At 47.0% G+C, this 22,562-nt stretch overlaps 1 protein-coding gene across 1 annotated transcript in view; it reads right to left on the minus strand.

Moving 5' to 3' along the window:
- Positions 1-323: 323 nt before the first annotated feature.
- Positions 324-22,562, minus strand: part of UROC1 (urocanate hydratase 1) — a 59,481-nt gene continuing 37,242 nt past the window's right edge. Inside the window, exons 16-20 of the mRNA XM_077116303.1 lie at positions 21,415-21,513; positions 18,406-18,505; positions 12,301-12,382; positions 6,792-6,891; positions 324-4,785 (exon numbers count right to left, since the gene is read on the minus strand). Coding sequence (XP_076972418.1) covers positions 4,645-4,785; positions 6,792-6,891; positions 12,301-12,382; positions 18,406-18,505; positions 21,415-21,513 — 522 coding nt within the window. The 3' untranslated portion in view covers positions 324-4,644. The remainder of the gene's footprint in view (positions 4,786-6,791; positions 6,892-12,300; positions 12,383-18,405; positions 18,506-21,414; positions 21,514-22,562) is intronic.

Genomic DNA, 22,562 nt, shown 5'->3' on the forward strand with positions numbered 1-22,562 from the left:
GCAGCTTAGAAAACTAAAACACCCTACTAAAGTGGCATAGGTAAAGCTTAAGAGTCTGGAGATAGGCAATCCAGGGCTGGCAGAACAGCTCTATATGCTGCCAGGAGCCCATGCTCCTCTATCTCTCCATTCCATTCCAGTCTTCATAGTGTCACTGTAGTCCTTACGGTCACAAGATGGTTGCTGAACTTCCAGGCATCACATCTGAGTCTCTGGCACGAAGAAGAGGGGAAGGCAAAAAGCAACCCAGCAGAGTCTGTCCCATATATATATATATATATATATATATATATATATTTTTTTTTTTTTTTTTTTTTTTTTTTTTAGAAAAACTGATGCTTTCCCAGAAGAGTCCTATCCAGCAGTCATCCACCTCATCTCATTGGCCAACACTAGGTCAATGGTCACTCCCAATAGCAAGGAAAGCTGGTAAAGCAAGTATTTGTCTTGAACACATTGTTGTTCTAAACAAAATTGGGGTTTCATTAATGTTTTAGTTTGCTAATGCTGCCAGAATGCACTATATCAGAAATAGGTTGTTGGCTTTTTGTTTAGTTTTGGTTTGTTTGTTTGTTTGTTTTTGGCACGGGCAGGCTCTGGGAATCAAACTTGGGTCTCTGGCATGGCAGGTGAGAATTCTGCCACTGAGCCACTGTTGCTCTACTAGACTGGCTTTTATGAAGGGGATTTATTAACTTACAAGTTTAAGTTCTAAGACCATAAAAATGTCCAAACTAGAGCATCCAGAAAAAGATATGTTGACTCAAGAAAGGCCTATATCTGTCACATGGGAAGGCACGTGGCTGGTGTCTGAATCCTCTCCAGGCTTCTGGTTTCAAAAAGCTCTCAGCCCTTGTGGACCTTTCTGGCTTCTGGCTTGCTTAGGATCCCATGGAAAGGCACGTGGCAACATCTGCTGAAACTGCATCTCCAAACGTCCATGTCTAGGCATTTGCTCTCTCTGTCGGTTCTCCAAGCATCTCAAACATCTGCATCTATGTTGTTTTTGAGCTTTCTCCAAAATGTTTCCCATTTTAAAGAACTCCATTAAACTAACCAAGACCCACCTTAAATGGGTAGAGTCATATCTCCAGCTAGTCAAAAGGTCACACCCACAATTGAGTGGATTGCATCTCCATGGAAACAATCCAAAGTGTCTACCCTAAATAATAGGTCTGCCCCCACAAGATTGGATCAGGAGAAGGAACATGGATTTTCTGGGGTACACAACAGTTTCAAACTAGCACAGCTAGTAAGGAAAAAGAGGAGGAATTGAGGATTCAGCGCCCAGCAGATTGGGCCCCTCTGCAGTCTGCAGAGAGGGGATGGGGCCAGTTTCCCAGAGACCCTTGGAGATGCAGGGGAGGAGAGAACTCCTGCTGTGCCCCCAATCACTGTCTTCATTTCTTTGTTTAGGGACACCAGAGTCAGTGCTTGGGAAGTCTGTCAGGGGCCTGGCCTGGGACTGACTTAGGCACAGGAGCTGGTGAGAATGAAATGCATGGTCCAGGCTGGGCCTGCCTTCCTCAGCCCAGGTCCCAGCCCAGGTCCCAGCAAGGCGACCACTGCATGCATGAACAAGTGCAGTGGGGATGTGGAGAGGGCCTGCTTAGTGTCAGCCTCTGCCCAATCTCCTGTGTGCCCTGAGCACCGTGCCTTGTTACAACAGGTGCTAACACACACCTGTCAACAGAATGGCAAGGGGCAAACTTGACTGCTGACATGTTTACAGGGAGGCGATTAGGTGGAAGGAGCAAAGGGGCAGGGAGCTTACCTTCCACCTGACCCCCGTGTATACCTTGGTCTGATGGTTAAGTTCATGTGTCGGCTTGGCTGGTGATGGTGCCCGATTGTGTGGTCAAGTGAGCACTGGCCTTCCTGTTACTGCGAGGACATTCAGGGATTTAAATCATCAGAAAATTGCTAGCATCTATGACTGATTCCATCCACAATTAACCACAGAGAGCGTCTTCAGCAATGAGAGACATTTAATCCAATCAAAGACTTTAAAAGAAGTCAGAAGAAAGAATTTTCATTTGGTCTACTTCAGCCAGCCAGCTTTTCCTGAGGAATTCATCCAAGGTCTTCATTGGCGTTGCCAGCTTGAGGCCTGCCCTACAGAATTTGGATTTGTGCATCCCCACAGCTGTGTGAGACACTTTTATAAAATCTCATCTTTACAGATATCTCTTGTTGGTTCTAGTTCCCTAAAGAACCCTGACTAATACACTTGGGTAGGCATAAAGATAAACCAGCCTTCCCTCTTGGCTGTGAGCCAGGGTTTATTGTGGTGATATAGTGTTGGAGACTGAAGCACACCCCTTTTAAAGACATGCTCAAATCCTAACCTCCAGTTCTGTCAGTGTGAGCCCGTTTGTGGATAGCACCTTTACAGGTATTATTATCAGTTAAGGTGTGCACCTCTTTGCGAGGAGCATCTTGAAATATCCTTTTATAGATGAGGCCAAAATTGAACCAGGATGGGCTTTAATCCCTCTGGAGTCTTTAGAAGTAGAGGAAATTCAGATGTGATTACTAGAAGCTGGAAGTCAGTGAAAACTAGAGAAGGACACAGAAAGAGATGAGCCAGGTGACAGATGGCTGGGACCCTACAGATGCTGGGAGAAAGCAAGCCCAACCGATGCCTTGATGTTGGACTTCAGCCTCCAAAACGCTGAGCCAATAAACTCCATTGTTTAAGCCAACCAGTTAGTGGTGCTTGTCATTGCAGCATAGTAAGCTGAGATGTACGGACTAGGAAACTGAGGTTCAGAGAGGCCGAGATCCCATCAGTTCTGGCAGGACAGAGTTAGAAGAAAACTGGGAACTGTCTGACCTCAAACCCACAGCTTAATTTACAAGAAAGTCTTATTCCATGAAAGAAGCATGCACTACACACCAAGATTCCAGAGAGTGAGTTTCAGCCTCCATAAGCTTTATCCCTTCATGTCGGACCTAAACACATTACATTTATGAGAGGTTGGGCGTTCCATTTCCAAAGCCTAACTGATAACAATTGAGCCCATTTCATGGGTTGCTGAGGATGGGGAGGCAATCACCCAGTCGCCCCTCCTCCCACATCACCCAGGCCTGGTCCTGTACCAGGACGTGATGCCATATCCCCTGGACAGAACGCGGCTGATGGCAGGTGGAGGGCCAGACCCTCGGGGGGCCACTGAAGTGTGTCTGGGCTCCCCAAAGGGGTCTGCTCTGGGGAAGGCAAAGCATTTTGCCTGGGTCTGATGGCATGAGCCCAACAAGACAAATGTCCTCACTCCAGCATACCCAACTCTGGGGCAGGAGGTCGGTGCTGTCTTGGGGGACATTTTTTCTACTCCCCCACTACCGGCACCTCGTCCTTTTCCTCCTAACCCTGGCCCAACTCAGGGTGATGCATCTTCACATCCAGTCACACAGAGCCCCAGAAGGAGGGCAGGTGGGGCTAGAACTTGCAGAGGGGACACAGGGCAGCCAGAGGCCAGGGAGGTAGGAGGGGGACAACTAAAAGTGAGGGAACTCTTTAAAAAAAAAAAAAGAAAAGAAATGCCTGCTTCAAAATGAAGGCCTGGAGACATAAATCATTTTGCTTCTGATCCTTTGCATCTGAGACTGAGGGTTCAGCAGGACTGAGTTTGGTGGGAGGGAGGGAGGAGGTACACAAGTCTAGATACAGGAGCCAGTGTTGCTCCTAGTGGGTAGCCCAGGGCTTTGGAATGAACTTCGGGAATATCATGTGAGGAACCAAACTGCATTTACTCCCTTCCCTGTCCTTTTCCCCACCAAGCCCCCCAATTACCACACATCCTTTAGGGTAGAAGTCAAATGCCACTTGTTTTCTGAAGTCATTCCACCAACTCGCTTCCACCCTGCCCCCATGACGCCTTACATGGGTCTCTATTTCAGCACACGGCACATCGCACTTCAATTATGTATTTAACTGTCTTTCTTACCCCCTGGACTCCTCCAAGGCAAAGGGCTTGATCTTATTTATCTGTATCCCCAGAGCCTGGGGCACTGAGGTCCATTAGTCAGTTGGATGGACAAATAGACAGAAAGATGGATGGATGTATGCGTGGATGGATGGATGGATGGATGGATGGCAGATAAGAGACATGATGATGTGATAAAAACCTGGCAGAGGAAAAGGTTGGCCCCATATGTAGAAGAAACCAAGCAAGGCTTAGAAGAAACCTAGTTTCATTCATCACACTCAACCAACATTCATTCACGCTCAACCAACATTCATTCACGCTCAACCAACATTCATTCACACTCAACAAAACTCCTGAACCTACTCCACAACAGGCCTGAGAATTCAGCCACAAGCAAAACTTAGCCTCTACCTGGCTGTGTTGTCATGGACAAAGGGCCTCACTTCTCTGAGCCTCACCCGGCTCATGTGTAAATGGGCTGGCAGTGCTACCAGGGTGGCCTCCAGGGTCCCAAAGCTCAGAGCTGGAGTATCCCAGAGCTGGGGTTACTCATCTTGGTGTCATGCTTGCCTGCCCACTTCATGGGGAAGCCAAGGAGACAAAGGGCATGCAGGGGAAAGCAGGGCGTGGCTGTGAGGTGAGGATGGGAATGGAGGGGTGGGGACTCCACAGTTGGCTCTCAGCTCCTGCTCACAACGACAGGGCCTCCTGCTCACAACGACAGGGCCTTCTGGAGTATGCGCTCATTCACCACCTCATGGGGGAGCGTTACCACCAAGCCCTTGTTTTCTTGCATCGTCTGCGAAATGATCTCGTAGGCCTTCTGGTTTCCAGACCAACAACGCCGGGCCACCTGCCAACATGGCGGGGGGGTGGGGGAGAGAGGCAGAGGTTGGCATATGGACAGCACATCCGGACAAGATTCTCTGGGCACATGGCAGCTTGGGTCCCAAATTCCCTGCCTTCCTCCACTCCAGGAACCTCCTTGGCTATCTACAGGGCAAGCAGTCTTATTTTATTTTACTGATATTTTTTTAACACAAAATTTGATATTTTTAAAAGTGGCTTTCATTATAGTTACAATGCTGTGCTATCAGCACTGCCATCTATTACCAAAGCTTTTCATCACCCCAAACAGAAACTTTGTAGCCATTAGGCTATAACTCCCCATTCCCCTCACCCCCTGGCCCCTGGTAACATCTGCTCTACTTTCTGTCCCTGTGACTCTGCTTTTTCTAGATATTTCATATTAAGTGGATTAATAAAATATTTGTCTTTTTGCATCTGGCTTATTTCACTCAGCAAGATATTTTCAACTTTCATCCATATTATAGCATGTGTCAGCACTGCATTCCTTTTATGGCTGAATAATATTCCATCAAATGGATAGACCACGCTTTGCTTATCTACTTACTCATTGATGGGCACTGGGGTTGCTTTTTGGCTCTTGTGAATGATGCTGCTTTTGAACATTGGTGCCTAAGCATCTGTTCGGTCCCTGTTTTCAGTTCTTTGGGGCACATGCCCCGGGCCATATGGTAACTCTATGTTTAACTTTTTGATGAACTGGGCCAGCAGTCTTTTGTGTCTGCCTCCATCAGCACCCCCAGCACAGGCCCCCTCCTCTCTGCCTGGATGACAGCCTTAACCTTCTCTCTGATCTAAAACTGAACCACCTTTCCATCTAGCCCAAACCCCACCACCTCCCCCATCTCCAAGAATGTCAGCCTGTCCACCCAGGTAGAGCTGACCAGGCACCTGGGAGTCGTTCTCAGCACCTCCCCTCCTCTCCATCCATAGACAGTCTTCTTCTACCTGGCAGTAGCTCTCTCTCCAATCACTTCTCCCCATTGCCACAGCCACCACCTGCCCATCCCTCATACCGTCTCCCCTGGACAATGGCCACAGCCCCTCTCCCCCCACTGCCCAACTCCAACCCACACCTCCCACCAATCCATTCTCCACACCACAGCCAGTGGTATCCCCTAGGATGGAAATTGCACTGGGGCACTTCCTACCTCTCACTGTCTTCACCGCCTCCCCTTGGGTAAACACTGAAGTCTGTGATGCACTGGCAAGGCTTTGCACCACCAAGCCGATGTCGGTCCCTTCAACACCACCCACCACCCTTAGCCCCTACCCCCACCCCCTGGCCAGTGGTCATCAGATGGCAAACTCCCTCTCACATCTGGACCCTTGCACACCAGCCCCGTGTCCCCAGCTCACACCCACACACACCTGTCCCCATCGCCACCTGACTTCCCCTTTGTGATGCCCTTCCCCCACTCAGTTGTCCGTCAGGTGGCCATAGACAGGAATCGTGCCCCCTCCCCCTCCCAGAAGACCCCTACAGAGAGAAGATGCAGCGAAGGTGAGTTAGAACTGCACAACCAACAGTGGTCATATCATAAGAGCCTGCATTCTTCTCTAGTGTAATGGAGACCCCAAGAGATGATGGAAAGATGATAATTCTTTAACACAGAGGCCTCGTGATGCCAGCAATGGAAAGTGCCCCTTGCTGGGAGGGGAAGGGCTAGATTGCCCAAGGCCACCCTGGGTAGACAGAGGCTGGACTGGAGAGGTAAGACCAGAGTCAGGGAACCAACAGGAGACACTCAGAAGAGATCAGGAGAGATGAGACAGCGACAACAAGGAGGGCGGCCAACTGGAGGTGGGGGTGGAAGGAGGGAGCTAGAGAGAAGACACATCCTTAAGTAGGCATGGGCAGGATAAGCTCCGGACTGTTTAGGTGGGGAGGAAGGGGGCAGGATCTGTCTCAGGGGTGGCATCAGAAGAGGTGGAGTCACTAATGGAAATGAAAAGGAGTGGGGTGGCCTGGGGTGGGGGGGATTCACTTACACCATTGGAGACATCCCAGCTGAGCATCATCTTGGCTTTCTGCTCAGCCTTCTGGGTCCCATCCAGCACAAGGCCAAATCCCCCATTGATCACCTCACCCCTGCAAGAGCCAAAGGGGTTGAAAGGTCATGCCATGAACCCTGACCCTCCACGGAGTAGGCAGAAGCACACATTTTGAGAGGTGTGAAGATACAAGACACAGCCCTGGCTCCATCTGCCTTCCCAGCCTGACACATTCTCTTGAAAAATTCTCCTTGAATGCCAGGTAGGGTGCGAGGCATTGGCGAATCCGAGGGGGTCCTCTAGGACCTGCCACATGTTCTGTTCCTCACTGGCTGAGCCTCTGTGCCTTGACACCATCAAAGTTGCACCTGTCCTTCAGGACCCACTCAGACATCACCTCCACCGAGAAGCCCACCTTGACTTTGTGAGTGTGATGTGACCTCCTCTTCCAAGTTCCTAGAATGCTTTCCCAAAACGTCTTTTCACCTGAAGATACACTTCTTTGGGGCAGTTTTTATATTCCTGGATTGAGCTGTCATTCTTTCTGATTTTATCTTGATTACTTTATCATCCTTCTTCCTGCTTCCTTCTTTCTTCAGTTTATTTTATGGTCCTTCTGATTACTTGAAGGCTGAGTTCCTTTACTGTCAATATTTCTTGATTTCTAATTCATGCATTTCTCTGACGACTGCTGTGACTTACATCTAGAAGCTTTCACGATGTCCTTATTTTCTTTCAGCTCTTTCACCTTCACTGCATGTTTGTCCTATGGCTAATATCCATCCCTCTGTAGCAACCTGCTACTACCTTGAAGAAGCAAAGAAGGATTCTCCCCTCCAGTTTTCCAAGGCAGCATGGCCCTGCTGACACCGTAATTTTGGACTTCCAGCCTCTGGCACCGTGAAACAATAAGTGTTGGTTGTTTTAAGCCAATTAGCCTGAGGCAGCCCAAGGATACTAAGACTCCCCCCCCCATAAATCTTCTGCACACTCCTAATGCCACCCCAGCTTCTGCCTCCCGGAGATCTCAGCTAGCAAAGACACCCTAAATGAAGTCCAAAGACAAGTAGTGGAATAGAATATATTTGCAACACACGTAGCCAAGGATTAATACGTCGACTATATTAAGAACCCCCATAAATGGATAAGGCAAAGTGCATGACAAAAGAAAAACAGGAGAACACTGAGAGCAAGCAATTCGCCAAAGATATGTGACTTGCTAAGAAACATGAAAACAGATGTACAACTGTACCCGTGAACATGGTGATGCAAATCAAAACTACAGTGGTGCCTTACGTCTTGCCCATCCATGTTTAAAAAAGACAGGGCATCTGAGTTGAGGGAAGCCAGAATGTTAATGGAGGAATTTGGGAGTCACTATCTAAGTTTAAAATGTCTATGTATTTTGAACCCACAAATCCAGTCAACAAATAGCATGCACGTGATCAAAATGAACATTTTGGGAAGATGTGTGATATGTTGGCTCCTTTATAAGTGAGCCAAAGTGGCTGACAGCAGAGATCAAACCTATCTGCTACATTCCAGTCCTGGCTCTGCCATTCACTCACTGTGGGAAACTCTAGGCCAAGTTTCTTATCCTTCCTGGGATAGTACCTATTTCATAAAAGGGACTGTTAAGGCAATTAGTCCGTTAACACACGCAAATGGCATAGAAGAAGGCCTCGCATGAATTAAACGTGATGCAAGCATTGGCTACTGTTATTAACTCCTTGAATCTTCACCACTATCCTAGCATTATTCTTGCAGATGCGAAACAAAGGCACAGAAATCTGGACTTGCACTGGCAACTGGCTTCAAATCCATTCCTTCAACCCTTATGCTACAAAGCTTGACATAGGAGGCTTGGCCCAGAGTTTCCCACAGTGAGTAAAAGGCAAAGCCAGGACTAGAATGCAGGCAGATAGGTTTGATCCCTGCTGTCAGTCAGTTTGGCTCACTTAAAAAGGAGTCGACATCTCCTATTGGCCTGGTGGTGGATGGGGTAGAGGAAACCCTATATGAACAGAGTCCTCCCAGCCGTGGCTACTCAGACCGGTCCTGGGGCCAGCTGCATGTATCAGCACTACCTAGGAGCTTGTCAGGGAGGCTCAGCCTCAGGCCCCACCCCAGACCTCCTGACTCAGAAAAAACTGCATTTTAACAAGATTCCCAGGTGATTTGTGTTGTACATGCAAGTTTGGGAAGCACTCTAAGACATTGTTTAGGGAAGGGAAAAAAAATGTCAATATCCAGATAAAGATGTTTGGCTAAATACACATGTTGATCTCTGTTCCCTCTGAAAACCGCACTTGAATGGCTCTCTAGGAATTTTTCACCCCCAAGGACAAAGAGAAAGAGAGAGGAGAATCAGCGATGCAATCTTGGAAGCTGGAGAGAAGATGCAGGGAAGCTGATACTCCAGCAGCTGTGAGAGAAGGAGCCAGAAGTAAAACCCTTGGAAGCTGGTGGCCCCAAGTACTCTGAAAGTGGCAATGAGAACAGAGCTAATAAAAGCACCAAGACCAGCCAAAAGCCTCCTGGCCACACTAGAAGTTTCCAGAAGCCCTGCTCCACATGGTGTTGGCAAGAGGCTGCCTGTCCGGAACTGCAGCAGAAAACTGGGAGTTGACCATCAAAGGTGCTGACCCACGGGTCTCTGTATCTAGTATGAGGACAGAAGGTGGGGGAGGGGGGTGGGAGCAGGAAAAGCCTCAACAGTGAACTGTCAGGCCCTATCAACTCAGCTCCTAGAACAGGCCTACACCCCTCTAGGAGGCAGGAGGCTGGAAATGTCTTTTCTGAGTGGTCCGACCAGCTCAAGGGCTGAGATCAAAAGACATTGAGCACCTGCATCTCTCCACCTCTGCAGCCTGCCACACCAACCTCCATGCAGCCCAGGGTCTGAAGGCCCCACCTGTATTAGTTAGGGTTTGCTAGAGAAACAGAATCAACAGGGAACACTTGCAAATATAAAATTTATAAAAGTGTCTCATGTGACCACAGGAACGCAGAGTCCAAAATCCACAGGGTAGGCTGTGAAGTTGACAACTCCGATGGATGGTCTGGATGAACTCCACAGGAGAGGTTCACCAGCTGAAGCAGTAATGGAACCTGTCTCCTCTGAGTCCTCCTTAAAAGGCTTCCCATGATTAGATTTAGCATCACTAACTGTAGAAGACACTCCCCTTTGGCTGATTACAAATGGAATCAGCTGTGGATGTAGCTGACGTGCTCATGACCTAATCCTATGAAATGTCCTCATTGCAACAGACAGGCCAGCACTTACCCAATCAGAAATACAGGTACCACAACTTGGCCAAGTTGACACATGTCCCTAACCACAACACCACCCAAGGTGTGTGCTCTCTCTAGACAAGGGCAGACAGCAAGGACGACGGGACAGATGGCACAAATATAGACACCAAAACCAGCAATCAGAAAGGGGAACTCTGAGGAGACGAGAGACCAAGGAGGGAGCTGAAATGACAACAGAGCCATCATTAAGTGTCCTCAAGAAAAGCAAAGGGTGTTGGTTCCAGCATCTCACTGACCCATGTCCCTTCCGGCAGAGTCTGGAGGAGGTGGCCGCTTTGGAGGTGGGAACAGCTTAGGACTTTGCAGGATGCATCCTGGAGTGTTGGTGGGAAGTCTCCCAGGGAGGCCTGAGTATAGGGGTCCTGCACGAATTCTGAGCCTGCTGCCCTGTATTGGGGTTCTCTAGAGAAACAGAACCAACAGGAGATATCTGCAAAAATGAGATTTATAAAAATGTCTCATGCAACCACGGCGTCCAAAATCCACAGGGCAGGTGGTAAGATTGGAAACTCTGATGAAGTCCCTCAGTGAACGCTACAGGAGAGCTGGCTGGCTGAAGAAAGAGTGAAAATTCTCTCTTCTCCTTAAAAGGTCTTCAACTGATTGGATTAAATCCAACTGATTGGATTCTCTCGTGGGCAACATACCCTGAATTGATTCGTAGACGTATTCACTCACCAATGCAATCAATTGATAATGTAATAAACCAGCTTTCTGGTTTATTCACCAGTCACGAAATATCCTTGCAGTAACTGTTAGGGCAGTGCTTACCTGACCAGACAATTGGGCACCGTCACCTTGCCAAGCTGACACCTGAACGTAACCATCACAGGTCCCTTGTCCCAGCTGGTGGGCCTCTTTCTCAGGCCTGCTATTACCCTCTGCCAATCCTACAAGATGACAGAACTGCTGGACTCGGATCCTGGCTCTACCACTAGCTCTGTGGCCTTAGGTGAGGTGCTTAGCTACCATTAGCATCCCTTTCTTCATCTCTGAAATCAGGTCAATAAATCTGGCACTGAAATACCAGGTACCCAATCATCAGGCGTCTTTCCCACCCAGTTTTCTCCAGCCCTGGCATCAGAAAGATCATGCCCTTGGGTCATAGTTTCCATGAAATAAAGCCACATGACTGGGCAGCTGCACAGAATTCCAGCCTCCATGGGCATGAGGCCAAAGCCGCCCCATCTGAAAGCCCAGGGAAACTCAGCTGCTAGCAGACTTGGCTCCCAAGGGGGCAAAAAACTTGATCCGTTCAAAAACTTGACCCAGCCAAAAATGGACTTGGAGTTCATTTTGGCGAGTGCCACTAGAGCAAGGCCTGGGAAGCAGCATCCTTTCCAAGGCTGCAGCACCCCCTGCTGCTGAGTGGCCAGCAATCCAGCTTCAGCCCAGGAGGCCCCAGACACAGCAGCCCTGTCCCCCAGGAGACCTAGAGGAGGGGACCTGACACAGATGCAACTTAGAGTGACTGTCTTCCTGCTGCTTCAGTTTCCTCATTTATAAAACTCACTCTCCTTCTATTAGGTGAATAAGTTTAGCAAATGCTTGCCAGATGGTCAATGCTTTACAAAGGTTCGTTATTCATGATTCTTAGCAGCAACATCGTGGCAGAACTGCTAATGTCAGCAGGAATTCTCTGAGGAGCTCGTCCCCTAAACCCCAGTGCCCTCCATTTGCAGACTAGAAATAGGCCTGTGGAGGGATAGAGCCGCGAATGCAGGCAAAGGTGAGGCTAGAACCCAGTCTCCCACCCACCACTCCCAGCTGCCCTGGGAAACTGGGGCTAAGTCCTGCTCTCTCGAGTGAGGCAATCCAACTTGGAATAAAAACACCTCAACAGGGAAAGCACTGTGCAAGTTCACTGAGAACGCATCTGCAAAATCAACTTGAAAATGTGGTTGTTTTTATCAAACATAAACGACCGTGCCCTGTTTGAGAGACAAGACCCAGAGAAGTAGAAAAGCTCGTGCAAGCTACCGGCCCCCACCCCGCCTCCGGCATGTTTGTTCCATCCCACTGATTTCCAGCGCACACGGGGAACACATTTACAGCAAAGCTGATGGCAGATAGAGCAGGGAGGTAGGTCCCAGGGCTCCAGCCACCTGGGCCAGACCTCCAGGGAATTCCTGTACCCAGCCCTGAAGGACGTCTGAATTGGCCCACACCCCATTCTTGCCAAGCTTCTTACCAGCCTACGCCTCCTCCATTGTGAAGGGCCACCCAGGTGGCTCCACGAAAGGCATCGCCTACAAAGTTCTGCACAGCCATGTCTGTGGAAACAGAGAGACCCACACATCATTCTCCACATGAAGCAAGAAACCGGAAATCCACAGGCATTCCCGGCTGAGCTATCACTGCTCAGGCCTGGAAGGACAGGGCATCGACAGGACAAACAGGTGACAAGAGAAAGGCATCTCTAGTCCTGGCAATACTGATATTTGAAGGACCCAATTGCAAGCAGGATATAGTGACAAGAGCTTCCTCAATTACCCACTATTCTCCTGTGACACAGTTACAATCTCTGGCATTGAGCACTTGAGAAAGTGTCCCAAGAACAAAAAGAAAAAAAGACTTCAGAGAGATGTGACACCAGTTTTAGCTCAGACATGCAGAGTGCATGAGTACTGCTGTCACACTTACAACAATAACAAAAAAGCTGGAAAAACTGCAAATTACCAACTTGACCCCATCAGAGTACTTGAAATCTGGGAAGAGAGAGGCAACTGCATGGGGAAACAGAACTCAAGCTTACTGCTTTATGTTTCTGACGAATTGCTAAAGGAAAGCATGGGCTAGCCTCATACTGTGAAGCCCCTGGGTTTATAGCTATAAGGTCTATGAAGGCTTTACCTCCAATCATGCCACTGGGTGGCAGAAGGAAGAGCAAGGAAAATCCAGAGAAGGGTTTCCTCCCAGGGCTGGACTGGGGAAACTGCCAGATTCATCTCTCCTGTCTCCCTTATAAAACAAAATCTTTAAATCTTCAAATAAAAGCAAAAGCCTAGGGCACTGGTGGAAACCCGTTGCAGCTGGGAAGGAATGCGACACATGGGCAGACTCCATCCCCCAGACAGTGCCTGCCAAAGATGAAGGCTTAGTCAAGACATCAGAGAATTCCAGGCTAATAAGCACTGTATTTAAAAGGAGTGGGATACATCTCAGGGGATACGAATTCTCTCTGGGACACAGGAAGAACAAATGACCTCTGGTAAAACAGCCCATATGCTAAAAACAAGATATCACTCGTTAAATGTAAACTTTATGGTGTACTAAGGAAAACTACAGCAGAAACATAACCCCAGGTCAGCCCAAATCTGCATGTGAGTAACATAAACTTCCACACCAATGGCCTTGTGGAAGGAAAAGTGGGCTCAAATCCAACCATAGAGGCCTTTGCCTCTGTGTCAAAACAAAAGCAGACACAGATATAACACAGATGTAGGAACTATCAGGCAGGGAATTTTTAATAACTGTGATTAACATGTTAAATTCTAATGGAATAGGTAGACAACATGCAAGATCAAGTGGGGAGACTTTTGCAGAAAGAATCAAATGGAAAGTGTAGAAGTGAAAAAAAAAAAAACAGAATAGAGGTGATGAATGCCTTCAACAGGCTCATCTCTTCGATATAGCCAAGGAAAGAATCAGTGAACTCAAAGTTTGGTTGATAAAAATTACCCAAACCAAAATATGAAGAAAAAACAAACAAACAAAAGAACAGAACATAGCATCCAAGTGCTATGGGACAAGATCAAACAATGAAGCATACACGTAATCTCAGAAGGGGAAGAGAGAGAGAATGGGGCAGAAGAAATCATTGAAGAAACAATGGCTGATAATTTTGCAAACTGAAAATCCCAGCGGTCCAGAGTAGATACATCAGGATACATAAATAAATAAAAAGCATCACACCTAAGCATATCATCTTCAAACTAATGAAAACCAAAGACACGGTGGAAATCGTAAAGGCAGCCAGAAAATAAGGTGCAATTCCTGCAAAGGAACAAGGATAAGAATAACAGCAGACTTCTCATCAAAAACTGTGCAAGTCTAAAGATAATGAAAGTTCATCTGAAAAGCACTGAAAGAAAAGAACTAGCAACCAATAATTCTACACCCAGTGAAAATATCCTTCAAAAATGAAGACAAAATAAAGACTTTCTCTAAGAAACAAAACTAAAGAAATGCATTACTAGAAGACTTACTCTGTAAAAAAATGTTAAACTAAGTTCTTCAGGCAGAAGGAATATGGTATCAGATCAAAATGTGGATCCCCATAAAGAAATGAAGAGCATTCAAAATGGAATAAAGTTAAAACTGAAAACTATTTTTTTCATATTTTCAATTGCTCTAAAAGATAAATCACTGCCTAAAGCAAAAAGAATAACAATGTGTTGTGTGATTATGCCAGATAAAAAGTAAAAATCATTATAATAAAAACATAACGATGATAGGCAGAACCACATAATATACTGCTATAACGTCCTTATTCCATATGTGAAGCAGTATGGTATTATTTGAAGGTATACTCAGATGGTTGGGGAATATATATATTATAAATCCTAGGGCAAGCACTAAAACTTCTTTTAAAATGAGGTACAAATAAAAACCAATAGAGGAGAAAACTGAGTCATCAAAATGTTCAATTTATCCAAGAGAAGGCAGAAAAGGAGGAATAAATAGAAAACAGCTAGCAAGAGGGAAGATTTCATTCCAACCATATCAATAATAACTTCAAATGTGAATTGTCTAAATATACCAGCTAAAATACAGAGTTGGTCAACTTTGATTAAGAAACATAAAGCAGGATCCAACTAATAATTATATGCCATCAACAAGAAACCTACTTTAAATATAAAGACATAGATAAGTCAAAAGTAAAAGGATGATGGCACGTTAAGGCTTAAAATGTACAGGATTCCTACTTGGAACAATGGGATTGTTTGGTAATGGATGGTGGTGATGGGAGCACAGCATTGTGATCACAATTAACAGCACTGAAATATACCTCCAAATACAATTAAAAAGGGAAATAACACACCATATATACGGTAACAGAATAAGTTTTTTTTAAAAAAAAAAAGCAAAACCATGGAACTACACTACACAACAAACCCTAAGTTAATTCATGGATTACAGTTAATAGTACAATTATAAAAATGTGCTGTCATCAATAGTAACGAATGTTCTACACCAATCCAAGGTGTTAATAATAGGGTGGTATATGTGAATCCTGTATTTTATGCATGATTGTTTTTGTAAACCCACAACTTCTTTAATAAAGAAAAAAGTTAAAGGACAGAAAAATATATACCCTGAAAACACTAACCAAAAGAAAGCTGTGGCAACTATATGATAGATTGAATAGCAGCTTCCAAAAACACTCAGTCCTAACCTACAGAACCTATGAACATCATCTTACATAAAGAAGTAGATTTGGCAATATGATTAAGTTAAGAATCTTGAGTTAAGGAGATTATTCTGAAATTCCCAGCTGGGCCCTAAATGCAATCACAGGTGTCCCTATAAGAAGGACGCAGCGAAAGATTTGACTACATGAAAGAACAAGGCCATGTGACAGCAACTGATGGAAACAGGAGCTAAGAGATAAGATGCTACCTTGTTGGCTTTGAAGATAAGGAAAGGGGCCACAAGCCAAGAAATGTGGCTCTAGAATCTAGAAAAGGAAATGAAATGCATTCTCCCCTACAGTCTCCCAGAGGAGCCTGGACCTGCTGCCACCTTGCCTTTAGCCCAGTAAAACTAGATCTCAGACCTCTGATCTCCAGAACTGTAAGAGAATACATATGGGTTGTTGTAAGTCACAAGGCTGGTGGCAGTTTATTACAGCAGCTATAGGTACCTAAGACAAGCCATATTAATATCAGCTAGAGTGGATTCCAGAGCCAGGCATAGAGGAGCATTGCATGATGATAAAGGGGGCAATTCTCCAGGACAACCTAATAAACTGTAAAATGAAGATGCACCTAACAACAGAGCTGCAAGATACATGAGGCAAAAATGGAAAGAATGGAAAGGAGAAATAGACAAATCCACAGACATAGTTGGGGATTTCAATGCTCCTTTCAGTCATTGATAGAACAAGTAGGAGGAAAATCACTAATGATCTAGACGACCCAACAGCAAATGACAGCAGAATATACATTCTTCTCAAGTGCACACAGAATGGAACACTCACCAAAATAGAGCATATTCTGGGCCATGAACAAATTTCAAATACTGGAAATCACACAAAGTAAGGACTCAGACCATAAAGGAATTAACCAGAAACCATTGAAGAGAGAGATATCTGGAAAAATCCTCCTAAATTTGGAAATATAAAAACACACTTCTGAATATTCATAGCTCTCAAGTGAAGTCTCAAGGGCAAATTAAAAATATTTTGAACTGAATGAAAATGAAAATACAACATATCAAAAACTGTGAGATGCAGCCAAAGCCATGCTTAGAAGGAAATTTATAGCATTAATATTATTAGAACATTTAAGAAAAATCTCAAATCTGTAGCCTCAGCTTCCACCTTCAGAAACCAGAGAAAAAATAGCAAATTAAACCCAAACAAGAAGAACAAAGGAAATACTAAAGAGTAGATCAGAAAAGAACAAACTTGGAAACAGAAAATCAATAGAAAAAAATCAAGGGAACTAAACATTTCTTTGGAAGGATCAATAGAATTGATAAACTTCTAGCTAGACTAAAGAAGCAAAAAGCAGGAGACCTAAATGACTAATATCAGGAATGAAAGAGGGGACAGCACAACTGACCCCACAGATATTGAAAAAGGATAGTGTTCTGGTTTGAAACTGTTAAGTACCCCAGAAAAGCCATGTACTTTTTGTTTGTCTGTTTCAGGTGCATGGTCTGGGAATCAAACCCAAGTCCCCCGCATGGAAGGCAAGCATTCACCACTGAACCACCGTGCACCCATGTTCTTTTAATACTAACCCAATCCTGTGGGGGCACACCTATTATTTGATGGGATCTTTTGATTAGGTTGTTTCCATGGAAATGTGACCCACCCAACTGTGGGTGGGATGTTTTGATTAGATTATTTCCATAGAGGTGTGGCCCTGCCCATTCCAGGTGGGTCTTAATCAGTTTACTGGAGCTCTTAAAAGAGCTCATGGAGAGAGACCTCAGAACTGACATGGAGAACAGAGAAGTGAAACCAAGACAGATGTTTTGAGATGCTAAACTAAGGATGAAATCCAGAGCTTGCCCTGGAGAAGCTAAGTGAGGGCCCACAGACTCTCAGAATGAAAGCCACTAGAATCAGAAGCTGAAAGCAATGTACCAGGAGCAGGGACCCACTGACTCCAGCCACATGCCTTCCCAGCTGACAAAGCTGTTCCACAAACTGACTGCCTTCCCCGCCCCCTGCCCCGCCACTGTGCTTTTTGTTGGTGCCTTGATTTGGACATTTTCACAGCCTTAGAACTTAATAAAGCTTCTTTATAAAAGCCTATCCATTTCTGGTATATTACATTCTGGTAGCTTTAGCAAACTGAAACAGATAGTAAGGGAACACTACAAACAACTTTATACCCATAAAATCAGTAACTTAGATGAAATGGACTAGTTCCTGGAAACAGGGGTGCAGATGCTATTGTGGCATGTCCAGCTTTTTCCCTTGGGATCCCATCCACAAAGCAAGGAGGCTTCAAGTGCTGGGAACAAGAGACTTACATCCAGATTAAAATGCTTCCACCTGTGCAATGATTATATTAGCAGCAGCAGCAGCTCACATTCATTGAAAACTGGCTATGGGTTTAAGTGCTGCACATATTTTAATTCATTTATTCTCCGCAACCATGCTTTGAGGTAGGTGCTATTATCATTTTGATTTTATAGAAAAGGAAATTGAGGTTCAGAGACTTTGAGCATCTTGCTGACAATCACCCAGCAAGCTCTGGGACCAGGTGCACACAAGTGCCAGGACCAGGTGCACACAAGTGCCAGGACCAGGCACACACAAGTGCCAGGACCAGGTGCACACAAGTGCCAGGACCAGGCACACACAAGTGCCGGGACCAGGTGCACACAAGTGTGCCTGGCACTGGCCCAGTTTTAAAATGGGGAGTCCCGTGACCCTGGAAAATCCTTAGCCCCAGGCTGGTCACCGGACACCAAGCCTCTCAGACCCCAAAACACTTTTCACAACATTATGACTGACTGCCTGAATGAACGAATGAATAAACTGATTTTTTAAATAAAATCCAAATCCAATACTGAGACTTTTTTTTTTAAGTTTTTTTGATGTTGTCTTCCTCACCTGCACAGAAGGCAGAGCCGTCGTAAATGTTGGAGGTCTCCCTAAAAGGGCTGTCTGTGCCGCTCACATCATGGTGGTCTCGGCTCAGGACCACCGGTGCCTGCCATGTGGAAGGATAAAATATATCACCCAACGACGTCCACCCACTGTGCCCAGCAGGGGCTGGCCACAGCAGAATACCTTAAAAGTAGATTCTCTTCTGCAAGATGCCAATGTGTCCATCAGTGTACAGGAGGAGCTAGATGGTATATGTTCACATTTGCACCCAAGAAATGGAGAAGAGGTTTTGCCCTGGGAGAGGGACTGGGGCTTAAGGAAGGGGGCAGGAAGGACGCAGGCTGTTATGGATCGAATCCGTCCCACAGAAAGGCATGTTTCAATCCCAACCCCGGCCCTTTGGGCGTGAACTCATCTGTAAATAGGATCTTCGATGTCGTTATTAGTTAAGATAAGGTCAGACTGAATCACAGAGGGCCTTCAAGCCATGTGGCTGAAGTCCTTACAAGCAGAGGACGTTTGGACATAGCGAAGGGAAAGATAGAGACAGTGAGACGGCCATGTGACACAGGCAGAGGTGAGTTATGGGCTGGGCCAGCCGGCTACCTGCACAGCACAGCAGGCTTGGGTGGACGCACAGCCTGTGGGCACCTTGATGCTGGACTCTCAGTCTCCAAAACCCTAAGGCAAAACCTTCCTATTGTTTAAGCCAATCCGTCCACAGTGTTTGTTAGAGCAGCCCTGGCTAATTGAGACGCTGAGTTTCTCCTGAATTCTCTTTTATTCTCACAGTTGTTTATCACGTGCAGTCCATCTGTTTAAAAACATTAGAAGATGGATTCTCATGGATGGTTTTCTCCCATCATAGGCACTGTCTCTCAGGCTTAGATTCAAGAAAAAAAAATTTTTTAAGAAACAAATACCAGACAAGACAAGCTAGGCCAGGTTTATTCTTTGGGAAGTTACCAGAAACTTCCAGACTAAGAAGCACCCATGCACAATTTTCTGATGTCTTCCTGTAATGAGCAATGGATTCAACGGATTTGGGTGCTTTCCATATGCCCAACATCATTCTTTGCATGTGTCAGCTCATTCACTGAAGATCATTCAATCTTCACAACAGCCTCAGGCAGTCATATTTAGTTTGATTTTTAAATACATGTGTGGACAGCACTCCTTGTTTCCTAGAGGGTCTCAGGCATTTGGGGGTCGGTCAGATACAGCATGACCACTCTGCTATTTAACATCCACACGATGGAATATTCTCAGCCATTCTGCAGGCAAAGCGGAACCCATTCTAAGGTCAGGTCAGCTTGGCTAACCTCATTTAAAAGCAGATTACTGACTGCTGTACACACGGCAATCACATTATGCAAATAAGTTGCCACTGGAACAATAAAAGATAAAATAGGTGAAGGCATTGGAGCAGAGGGGAACAAAGCTAGGATGATGGAACAGAAAGGCTAGAGTGCGACTGCCACTATGCACAAAAGGGAAGAAAGCAGGTCCAAGCGTGGTTCTCAGGGTCCACAAGCGACAGTGGCCCAGCTGCTCCAGCAAAGTAGCTCCATCTCCAGTGCCGAGTCCTGGGGGACCTTTCTTCTGAGGGTCTCACAAAGGACGTCCAGCTGGGCAGTGGGTGTGGGTCTTCCCAGCCCTGCCCAGTTGGGCATGGGGTTGCACAGGCTGCTTCTTATCCCCTTCCCATGTTGAAGGACCTCAGCTGCCAACAGGTTGAACCCCTGCCCCCCAATGTTCTTGAGTTAAGAGGACCTGCTTCAGCTCCTTCTATGCTCCCCCCAGCTCCCTTCCCTCCAGGTGGCCTTGATCGTGCTACCTCTTCATCTTTGCACTTGCAGTGTCCTCTGCCTAGGACGGGCTACCCCCAGTTGTTCTGGCACATTCTTGCCATTGAGGTCTCAGCACCAGTGAGCAGCTCAGGTCAGGCCTGTCCTGGCCCCGCACCTAAAGCCACCATTCATCTCTACCCCCCAACACGCCCCACCTTATCACCCTGATTCGTTTCCCTTCATAGGCTGTACCTCGAGGGAGGGCAGGGGCTGGGTCTGTTCTGTTCTTTGCCCTGTGCCCAGTACCTAGCATGACCTGGCTTAGAGAGGCACTTGATCCAGCATCGCTGAATGAAGGGGTGACGTGAATGCTGGCAGATCCAGCCTGGGTGGTAGTGTCAAGGGGATGGCCTGGCCAGCCTCCGCTGAAACCCTTTGCAAGCATGGTAGACTTTGGGGAAGCATGGGGTTGCACAGGCTGCTTCTTATTCCCTTCCCATGTTGAAGGACCTCAGTTGCAAACAGGCTGAGGGAGACAAGCTGCTGTCAGTGTCACCAACCCCCCAAAACCATGCAGGGGGGCGGCCTTCATGTCCATCCATCTTGATCTCTTTTTCAGGCCTGATTGTGAATATTCTGGGCACTTCCACTGAGGGGAACACCAACAAGAACTCTGCAGTATGAGAGTTACACAAAAGGGTAGAGGTGCAAAAAGGCCCCTCCATGCAGGGGTGCCCAGAGTTCGATACCAAGGAACTCCAAATCAAAGGGAAATGGGGAGACCCTGGGGAGCAATCACTTTAAAAAAGAGAAAATATGTTTTAAAAAGGATTTGAGGTTAACATTCTTTCTCCTTTGGGAGAAGAGGGGAACAAAGGTGCTCAGAGAGGGTGTCTGACTTGCCTGAGGTCACACAGAAAGGGCAGGCCTTGTCACCCAGTGAAAACCAGCTCTTGGTGCTGGCCCACCTTCCCTAAACATGGGGTTGCGGAGGCCTGGACCTGAGGAACGCAGGCTGGAAGCCCTGTGTCCTTGAGGCAGGAAGCCCCGCGCCCCTGGAGTGGGAAGCCCTGTGTCCCTGGAGCGGGAAGCCCATGTCCCTGGAGCAGGAAGCCCTGGGTCCTTGAGGCCCTTGTGCGTCTGGCTCCTGGACCCCGGCGGCACCTGCACCATGGGAAGGAGCCTAAGAGAAGCCACCCACCGGCACCCAGGGACCCCTCACCTGGATCTCGCCATTGGCAATGGCTCGGTTAATGGCCACGGCGATGGCCACGCGGCCCTTCTGGTCCGAGTACAGGATCCTTGCCTGGGAGCCCACCACCTGCCAGAGACGGGCGAGAGGAGCTCAGTCCAAAGAGGCACACATGCCAGGACTTGGTGAAGGGGGGCAGGCGCGGATGGCACCCCGGCTGTGGGACACCCACCAGCTGCAGGATCATCCTTCCAGGAAGGCCCTGGAGGACCCCTGGAGTGCTGTGAAGCCCCTCAATATCCAGCTGCCCTGAGCGTCCCCATGTACTGGGCACCACCACCCCTGCCCCCCAAAACACCCTCCGTGACCCATTACCCAAGTGGTTAATTGCGGAAGGCTCACAGGGACCCTGAGTCCGCCCTGGCTGTAGGGATGCTGTGTTTCTAAGCTTTCCCCAGCTTGACTCTTTTCCATAAAAACATTTCCTGTACCTAATGCTGGTTTCGATGGAGCCTGGCCCAACTCCCAGTGCTTTGCACATAGTCTCTCACTGATGATTTTTAGGAGGAATATAGCTATTATTAACATAGAGATCCATTTCCTATAAGAGGAATCCGGGGCCTGGATAGGGTGAGCGACGGGCCCACAGGCACCCAGCTGCTGGGGGCATGACCAGGATGAACCCCGATGTCATCACCACTGCTCTCAACCATCACGTGACAGCACTTCCCAAAGGGAATGGCTGGTTGTTCCCAGGAAATAAAAGCTTCAGCAAGAGAAAACAAGGCCCTATCGGAGCACAGCGGTTCTCAACCAGGGGACATGTCTGGAGACATTTTTGGGGTGCTGCTGGCAGCTAGTGGTCAAAGCCAGTGATGCTGGTAAACATCCCATAATGGACCCCCCCCGCAACAACAAAGAATTTCCAGCCCCAGATGTCCATATGCCAAGGGTGAGAAACCCTGGCTTCACCAGAGCTTGTAGCCAAGACAGCTGGTCTGCTTGCTTCCTCCTTCTTCCTGCCTTCCAACTGAACAGACTTATTTCGTTCATGCCTCAAACCCTTTTCAGGAAAAAACTATAGTGTAAATTGCTGTGGCAGAGGTTTCCAGATTTCTTGCACCCCGGGGGAAAACGATGGGAGAGGAACTGACATAGGGTGGCTTTGTCTTGAGCGT

The sequence above is a fragment of the Tamandua tetradactyla genome, chromosome 9, assembly GCF_023851605.1.
Source record: "Tamandua tetradactyla isolate mTamTet1 chromosome 9, mTamTet1.pri, whole genome shotgun sequence".
Taxonomy (NCBI): Eukaryota; Metazoa; Chordata; class Mammalia; order Pilosa; family Myrmecophagidae; genus Tamandua; species Tamandua tetradactyla.